The following is a 9,389-nucleotide window of genomic DNA, read 5'->3' as shown; positions in this document are numbered from 1 at the left end:
GTTGATTCGGGTTCGATCTGTTTTTTCGATCTAGGTTTCGGGTAAAATGTACACCCCCATGCAAATGCACGTGAATTAGAAGGATTTATTTATTATTTAATATATTAATTAAATATTTTTTTTTATTTACTATTACATGTAAAAAGGATATTTCAGTAACTTGACAATTAACTAACTGTGATTTTAGGATCAACAAAGATTGCATTTTTTTGGTGTTTTACCATAAATTATCATGAATTCCTGATTATCGTAAATGTAAATATAAAAGTGAGGGTATTTATGACCACTCAAATTTTGGTATCAAACAACTTCTACTCCGCCTTCTCTCATTGTAATAGTAGAGATTTATAATAATAGTAGTCGAATTAAATGTTAATCATGCGCATATAAAACTGAATGTGTATTTTAACTAAAACTAAAATCTAAATACAAGTCTTTTTTTTTTCCACTTTCTTTTTAAGGCCAACTAATATTATCCGTTTCTTCTAAATTTCAATTATATTATAAACAAATACTCCAAAATCTAATTTTCTAATGTTTTCTTCTTAAGAGTTTGGTTTCTTGAAGAATCCATTGTTGGTATCAAGGTAAATATCGCGCAACCATCCATGCCTTGAGAATATACACTAGCAAATCATTTTTGAAGGGGGATGGGGTAAGAAAATGATTTGCCGTTAATTAAGAAAAATCAGGGGGGTGTTGGCAAATCGTTTTTGACTCAAATTTTGAGTTTTTGATGCGTCAAGCACTGAAAAATTGTCATTGTCTATGGAACTTCAATTTTTCCTTAATTTTCCGTACAATCAAACAAACCCCAATTGATTTTGTTAGGTATGTTGATTGGGGTACTCTGGAGGAAGGCTATACAAAAATTATTACTGATGGGTCTGTCACTGTTGGAGGAGCTAGTACAGGTTTTATTGGGAATGACTTCCATGGAACCTGTAAATTTGCATTTTATGGTTTTTGTGGTGGAATTACAAGCTATTTTGGAGGCTTTATAGTTTGCACTTTTGGAAGGCTTAAGGATGGCAGAAATCACATTCGACTCTTCATATGTGGTGTAGAGTTTGAATGGGGTTATATCTACTTCATGGAAGCATGAGTTTAATTAAAGAGCGAAATATTCAAAGATTCATTACTGATCATTTCAAGATTGCAAAATAGAATTCTTTTGGTCTTTTTATCCCCTTCTAATATTCCTGTGGTTCTCTCCTCAATTAATTAGAGAGAGAGAGAGAGAGAGAGAGAGAGAATAACCTTTTTATTTATTGAAGAAGTAAAATTGTTCTGGAGAAAAAAAATAATAGAAACTGTTAGAACCTCTTAACCAACTAGTCTAATAGACTAACCTATTAACAGACTAACAGTATACATGTAATACACTTGCGCACAGGCCCAAAAACAGGTGTGATAACATGCCTCCTCAAGCTGATGGTGGGGCAACCACCATTAGTTTGTCTCAAAACCGCGTGGATGTAAGAGATTTGGTCACAATGTCTGCCGGTTGATCAAGAGTTGATATATAACAAACTTCAAGGTCCCATTGAAGAACTTTTTCATGAATGAAGTGATAGTCCACTTCGATATATTTGGTTCGTGCATGAAAGACAGGATTGGAAGACAAGGAAATCGTTGATATGTTATCGCACCAGATGATAGGAGTATTTGGTACGTGGATATGTAGAGGTCTTCTGAGATGGATCCATGAAGCCTTGAGGCTGACCTATGTAGTTGTAGCATTGACCAGCCATAGTGTAGAGCTAAAAATATAACAACCGCATTGTTCCTTGTCTAACTACAGGACTAAATATCTCTTGGAAGTTAAGACCCTCCTCTTGATCGTATCCCTTAGCAACAAGTATATCCTTGTGGCCAGTGATACTACCATCCGCATTGCATTTAAGTTTGTAGATCCAACGAAACCCGATTATCTTACTATCATGAGGAGGAGGAACATTCAGATCCCATAAAGTCGATCAAGGTTGAGACGATGCCAACATTCAGCTGCAGTATGATTAGCTTTGCCACACACTTGACACCAGATCTTGGTACGACCATTGTTCCGACCTGTCCCGTGACCACGAGATAGACTATTATTTCCACAGAAGATCCTGAGCCCACACGACCGCCCTTGTTACTAGATCGACTGTCCAAAGATGAGACACAAGATGCAGGAAAAACAATACTACAATGGCATATCCGGCCAATCCATAGCCGTCAAATTTCTTAATCATTTCAAACGGGTCTCTTCCTTGTGAAATCCTTCTTACTTATATGACGGGGGCATGCACATTCTTTTGTCAAAGCCTCTACATTTTACTAAGCTTCCACATAATTGCTATTACACAACCTTAAAAAAAAAAAAGTCTATACTTGACGGCCCAAAACTGTCAAATTTCATCAAATTCAACAGGCCAAGTCATTAATTTTTTTGTTGTCAATTTTTTTCGATGCACTAAAACCGTCAAATTAATGAAGGATGGGAGAATTTTGATGGCTCTAAGCCATCGAATTGGGAAACATAAAAAATTTCATCGGGTCGAAATTCGATTACTAAAACTTGTGTATTTTGGCCCATGGAATTTTCTTTTCAAAATTTTCAATTTTCACATAGTGCTAGAGGATAGGAGATGCAATGGGTCGTGTTAAACGGACTAAGTTCAGATTGGATTTTGAGATCTTTAAAAAACCCAGACTAGTCTGATGACTGCCCTAAATTTAACTGCTACATTTTTTTGAGAAGAAGTGAAAATTTCGCAAGAGAAATTTTCATCATATCGAAATCTTTTTTGCCCGCAGAATAGTTTTATAAAGTCATGTTGGAGTAACATTGTAGTTTACATCATTTCACACATTGTTGACGTGGAGGTGCCCATTGAACCAATGATGCTTTTCACTCTTATCTCGATGAAAAGCATCTATATAGTTCCGTACACACATCCACGTTAGCAATGTGTGAAATGATGTAAATTTCAATGTTACTGCAGCATTTTCCTTTTATAAATTGAGGATGCGTTCAAAACATATAGCTTCATGCAATTGGTTGATCCTAAAATCTCGAATTGACATTCTTGTCAGCAAAAACTTTATCACCTAAGTAAAACACCACAATTCCCTTACCATATATACAACTTAAAAAGGCTCCAAATTATATATACATATACATATAACGGGTGGCGTTCGGAGGCCCTAGAGCCAAACATTGTGCCAAACAATTTTTCAATGTATGGGTTAGAAGTTTCAGAATGGGCTGATTTTTTGTGAGGACGATTATTATGATGAGGAAATCATCCTCACCAAAAATCAGCCCATTCCAAAACTTCTAACTACATCAAAAGTGGTATAGAAAAATTGGACGTTCCATGATTCTTCAACTTGTAAATTAGGGTTAGAAGTTTCGAAATAAACTGATTTTTGGTGAGGATGATCTCTTTATCATATAGAGATCATCCTCACAAAAAATCAGCCCATTCCGAAACTTCTAACCCATGTTTTGAAAAATGTTTGACACAATATTTGACTCTCTTTAGAGCCTCCTATACATATATACACTACGTGAAAATTCCGAATTTTAATCAAAAAAATTTGTTGGGACTGGCCCGACGAATTTTAAAACTCAAAAACCACGGCCTGTGGACCACGTTTCCAGTCTCACTTTCACGGTCTTTCTGTCGATCTCATCTATTTTTCTCTCGATCTCATTGATGCTTCACTGTCTCTCACTGTACTCTCGAACCACCTCGCTCTCTCTCTCTCTCTCTCTCTCTCCATCTCTCTCTCACAGTCTCTCTCGATCGATTGATCGATCGTCCTCTCCATCTCTCTCTCACAATCAAATTCGTGTACTCTTTGATAGCACGAAGTGATTTATCGACTTCAGTCCGCAAAGGTTTGTCTCTCCTCCATTGACAAACCCCTCCAAATCTCATCTCTGTTTGATCTCAAGATTAGGTTTAGGGTTTCATGTTTTTTTAAGTTCGTTAATGGAGGTATCAATCTGTTTCTGGTTTTTCTTGCAATGGTTGTCCATCTGAGGGCAACTGGAGATGTTCCGATACTTAAGCAAGCCAAGTTCAAGGTATTTATTCTTCCTTTCCAAATTCATATATATCTGTATATCATCATGATTCATGATTGAGGTTTACTTTTGCTTCCAATTTTCTTAAACTGTCTGAGAATTAGGGATGCTTGAACTTAATTTTTGGAATCCTAGAATCATTTATTTCTCGATTTGATAGTTGCAAGTTGTAACAATCGAAAACCCTGGATTGATTGCAACAAAGTTTCATTATTCACTTTAATTCTGAAGAAACTTTTAGAACGCTAACCTTGATTAGATTAAAAAAAAACCGGTTAATTAATCCGATTGTTCGTTTTGGATCAACTTGGGTTTAAGACCATGTTTCCTCATGCTTTTATAAGAGACACAATATAAATGTAATGACCAAGACAAATCTGTTGATAGATTAGTTGTATGTAAATTAGCATCTTTGTAGAGTTAAAAACATCTGTTAATCAAATTATTTTTTTCAAACAAATTAAGTGAGTCAACGTTCTAGTTTATAAAAATCCTTTGGTTTTCTTAGCTCTCTAGGTTCGCAGTGGTAGCTTGTTTTATGATGTTTACTCTTTTTAATCCCTTTTATTTTACAAATTTTTTTAATCCCAACATTTTAGTGTGGAACAATACCTTTTTTTATGTATGGCTTACATCCTTTCCCTATTTGGGTTATAATGATCAAATGTTGTTGGATTGTGTATTTCTATGAACATATTGATTTATAACTAATTCATATACTTGGGTAATGTTGGATGGAGTACCTATAGTATTTGTTGGAATTGAAGTCAGCTGCTTATGGAGAATTGATATCCATTGGAGGGCTTGGTCTGAGTGACAATGGAAAGCTCAATTCAACCATTACAGAAATTTTTGAAACCAAGCTTTCCTTGGATAGCTCTCGATTATGCTTCAAGTTCTACGATGTTGAGGTGAGTTCAGTCAGAATCATAAGTCTTTTCTTGTTCGATGTCATGGATATTATTGGGATTAATGTTAATATATTGTCCTTGTATGACATTTTTACGTTCTTCTATAGTATATATTTACTAACCTTAGGAGTTTCCATGACAACTTTTACCATTTAAACTGTTGAATGACTTGGATGTTTTAAGAAAGACTTATTTGTTGTCATTGTCCTAAATTGAAGTAACTCTTGTTTTGCCTTTCTAATATAAGTAGGAATAACTTGTGTGCTTCCGTTGGTTATATCTCTAGTTGGATTGTTCATTGCTAACATTTGTAACTAGTAAGTGATATAAGGTTCAAAATGCTGGCAGTCCTGAAATTGAGAAAGAAACCAATTCATCCCTTGGTGGTTCATTCACCTTAAATTGGAAGGGTATGTCTAAATAACACACAAATGCAAAAAATGGAGGATATTGAGATCAGGCTCGGACATCACAACATTACCCCAAGAATGGTATCCATTTTGATCTCATATTTTTTTATTAGTAGAAAATTTTCTGTGAAAACTCAACTGCAATATGATTTTAGCATTGCTCAATTTGTTTAGAATAGTATCTATTTTAATTTGTCTTTTAGAAGTGGGCTTCTTTATTATAAGAGATCAATAACAAGAGATGATTTAGTAGTTTCTATGATGATATGGTTCAAGAATCAGGATAGATATGAATGGCTAAATAATATTCTTATTACTTAGCCAATGGGGTAAGGCATACTATATCCTTGCCAAATCGGTAAATTGAGTTCAAGGAATGGGATGAGATATTGGTTGCTCAATGTGTTGTGAATGGCTGTTGTCCAACAAACATGCCACAGTACTTACAGTCTTTTTTTTACTTGATCCTGAGATCTCCTTCACATGAGGGTTTTTCCTAACCCCTTGAGTTACGAGGGGATTTTTAACCTAGCTATCTTTGTTCAACCATGTTGTTTGGAGTCAAAGTTGGATGGCTATTCGTTCAAAAGTAGTAAAAGCTTCGCTTGATCTTTCATCAATACTGCAGGGTGCTTCCTATTTTTTTCTGCAACAAATTTGTAGTTTATAAATCTTTCATTGATCATGCAGGTACCTTGTATTTTAGGTGTCAATTTTTATGATAAAGATCTTTTAGAATTTTTGGAGCAGGTAATTATTGAAATACTTTTTTCTTTTGTTTTAGTAAAATCTTTTCTTTTCCACATTTGTTTACTGTGTTTTTCTTCTAGGTTTCTTAATTAATCATTCTCTTTTCCTTTTCAAGTTAAATATACTTGATGGTATCCTTACTCCTATTTATGTTTTGATCTCCAGCTTGCCGAGACAGATGGATCATCAACAATGCCACCATTTATTCTTCGAGTCCTTAATTTCAGAGCATGTAGAGGTAGACATGTTTAAATCCTCCAATTTTTATATGAGTTTTATGTGATATTGATATGTGGTTTACTCAATCTTTATTAAATTGAGTTGTTCAAGGAATAGGATGAGATATCGTTTTCTTTGTGTTGTGAACGGTTGTTGTCCAACAAACATACCACAAGTAGTTACAGCTTTTTTTGAGTACTAGATGTGAAGGGCTCATATGGTCTTTCCTTACAGGGAAAACAAAAATTTCACTGGAACAACTTGATATGCAAGTGTCAACACTTACCTCGGAGTTGGTGAGTGAACTTGTATGTTATTTATCAAATACTTATTTAGAAACCTGAATGGGTCTTCACTCTTGGTGATAAGTTCATGCATTCTTCATCAGGTTTCCTCTAATTGTAGTGTATATAGCGTTCTAAATTTCCCCCCACAATTGACATAGGTTACTTCTCATATGTTTCTTTATTGGGGGTATGTTAATCTTCTTTTATTATTCCACTTTTATATTATAGATATCTATCTTGTTCAAGATTTTTGTCTCTTCATGTTTTAGCAACAAGTGAGAATTTCATTATAAAATGTTCACCAATTTTTAATATTTATCCTATCATCTCATTTTTTTTTCTTCAAAATGGGATGAACATGAATATTGCAAGCATTTCTTGACAAACCATGCCCTTGATGCCATTCTTTTGTTTGGCTTCAGTTTTTAATTTTAGTTTTATTAAGTAATGATATGTAGACTCCCATCCATAAATAAAATTCTTGAAAAGTAGACACCAAAATTCCTTGTGAATAGACTGATAAATATAATGCATTTACTACAATTCAACTCAGCAAATTCTTATTTACTCAAGATGTATTTCTTTTAGTTTTTGTTTTTAATTTTACTAAGTTGTTTCTCTGATTTTGTGGGTGCATTACATGGAAAAGAAAAATCACTTGTTCTAAATTATCCATTTTAAGATTTTTTTTTTTTTTCTTTTGCTGTTATTATTTTTGTTAAAATTGTCTAATGGGTAATGGAGTTCCAATTGGGAGAAGGAATTTGCTACAAGCAATTGGAAGGGTTAAGCATCCAAACATTGTGAGATTGGGGACTTTATCATCTACTATGGTTAAAAGATTGTTTGGTCGTTCTCATTTTATCTCTGGTTGGCAATTGATATAAATATCCATTGTTATTTTTTATGTTTTTATTTTATTTCTTTGGTTTCGGATTTTGAAATGTGGTGATGCAATTTAATAGATTTGGGGTTTTATTTGATTAAGGAAATCGTAAGTGAAAGAAGGAAAGATGTGGGGGTTTATTAGACATAATATCGGTAGCAGAGGAGTACCATATGTTTCTTTGAGTTATTGATTTTGATGATTTGGTTCTTTCTTGGTTTAAATTTGATAAAAATAATTCGATTTGATTTGGTAGTTTTAGTTTATAAAGTGAATTTGGTATTAATATCAGATTCTTGGGGAGTCTTTGCAGGACTCCGACCTGTGGTATTTACTTCAGGAAATTACTCAGACATCTGTCCGAGAGGTATCTCTAAGATTGCTCTTATGTATCTTTTCTTTCGCTTCAAATTTGTTGTTTACTTGATAGTAGAATATCTCAAGGGCAAAATCACATTCAGGTCAGGTTATTTTGAAAGTTGCTTATCTTTGGACCTTTATGTTATATTCAGAAATCACAAGGGATCACTAATGTTACATTTTCTCTAATTATTAAGCAACACCATCGTGTATGAGTGTGTAGGTGTGGGTGGGTGGGTGGGTGTAGCTAGGTGTGTGTGTCACTATACGCTAACGTCGTGTTCACGTTATAGTTTGGAATGTCTTCCAATGCATCTTATGTTATTGACATACATGATCAGGTGCATTAAACTCTCTTTTTATAATTTGAATTTGCAGGTGTTCTTCATTGGAAAATTGTATCTGTTTATATCAATGGAACAGGTCAGGTGAGATTCTCTATTCGAACCCAAATTTAAAACGATGTGAAACATTTAGACCTTCTTAAGATTATAAATATGAACTTTAAAATCATCTTTTACTTATTTGTCATTTTAACAAATTGGTAAGGGAAGAATCTTGATGGAAGGCAACATAGTTGCAATTCTTGGGTTCGGTTCTGTAGTTCAGCAATGTATGGAAGCTGCAAACATACTTAAATCCTGCAATATTGATGTGACGGTCGAAGATGCACGGTTCTGCAAACCTTTGGATGCAAAGCTCATCAGAAGATTAGCTAAAGACATGAGATCCTAATTACAGTGGAGGAAGGTTCTATTGGAGGTTCTGGGTCTCATGTATCTCACTTCTTAAGCTTAAATGGTCTTCTAGATGGACCTCTAAAGGTAATTTTTCATCCTTCAATTTTTCAGGCTTAAAATGTTTTTTTTGGGTCTCAATTCTGATTCTATTTGGTACTTTTATGTAGTTAAGGGCAATGATCTTCCAGACAAATACATTGAACATACCCGCAAAGATCAGATTGAAGAGGCAAGGCTGTCTTCAAAGCATATTTTTTGTAAAACTGATTTTGTTTGATCTTGAGAGCTAAGATCTAGTTCCTAAAGGGTTAGAAAACCCAACAATTGGCATCAAAGCCGTGGTTGTGCGCTTGTTTTCAATTGAAATCAGTGGACTACGTAAATTGATACAAGTAGAGGAAAATTTTGACAATCATTTGAACCGTGGACTACATAAATTGGTTAATGGGTGTGTTCTTGGCAGATTCTAGTTGAAAATAAGGGGCATTTGGGTCTTTTCATGTTGTTAGTTGGGGTCTAGGTATGAAAGGCATCACGCCCATTTACTTCTGATTGTATTTTATTTCTAAGTAATTATGTGACTCCATTTCATTTGTTAGTGCCCAATTGTTTCTATTAGAGTTTGTTTAATAATGGAATTTCAATTTATAATATGAATTTTGAGTTGTTTAATTTAATTTGGAGCTTGTTTTGTGATTTTTTTTTTTTTTTTCTGATTTTTTTATTATTATTTTGTTTATTGTGA

The 9,389-nt window shown here is 34.0% G+C and overlaps 1 protein-coding gene across 16 annotated transcripts; it reads left to right on the top strand.

The window, feature by feature from the left end:
- The first annotated feature begins 3,560 nt into the window (after nucleotides 1–3,560).
- LOC147410376 (uncharacterized) lies at nucleotides 3,561–9,259 on the top strand. 16 transcript variants are annotated; one of them, XM_086434672.1, is made up of 9 exons: nucleotides 3,567–4,081; nucleotides 4,849–4,992; nucleotides 6,093–6,152; nucleotides 6,318–6,390; nucleotides 6,606–6,667; nucleotides 7,858–7,909; nucleotides 8,283–8,332; nucleotides 8,454–8,728; nucleotides 8,812–9,259. In XM_086434672.1, the coding sequence occupies exons 1-8, from the start codon at nucleotides 4,022–4,024 to the stop codon at nucleotides 8,637–8,639; spliced, it is 687 nt and encodes a 228-aa protein (XP_086290798.1). In that variant the 5' UTR covers nucleotides 3,567–4,021; the 3' UTR covers nucleotides 8,640–8,728; nucleotides 8,812–9,259. The 16 variants fall into 16 exon arrangements, with proteins under 16 accessions (XP_086290861.1, XP_086290817.1, XP_086290877.1 ...); XM_086434669.1 differs by having other exon boundaries at nucleotides 3,571–4,081; nucleotides 4,831–4,992; nucleotides 7,858–7,911; nucleotides 8,283–8,327; XM_086434654.1 differs by having other exon boundaries at nucleotides 3,572–4,081; nucleotides 4,831–4,992.
- The last annotated feature ends 130 nt before the right edge of the window (nucleotides 9,260–9,389 follow it).

This window comes from Akebia trifoliata, chromosome 1 (genome assembly GCF_017979445.1).
Source record: "Akebia trifoliata isolate Shusen 1 chromosome 1, ASM1797944v1, whole genome shotgun sequence".
NCBI classification, from domain to species: Eukaryota; Viridiplantae; Streptophyta; class Magnoliopsida; order Ranunculales; family Lardizabalaceae; genus Akebia; species Akebia trifoliata.
This window is presented reverse-complemented; position numbering and strand designations above follow the sequence as displayed.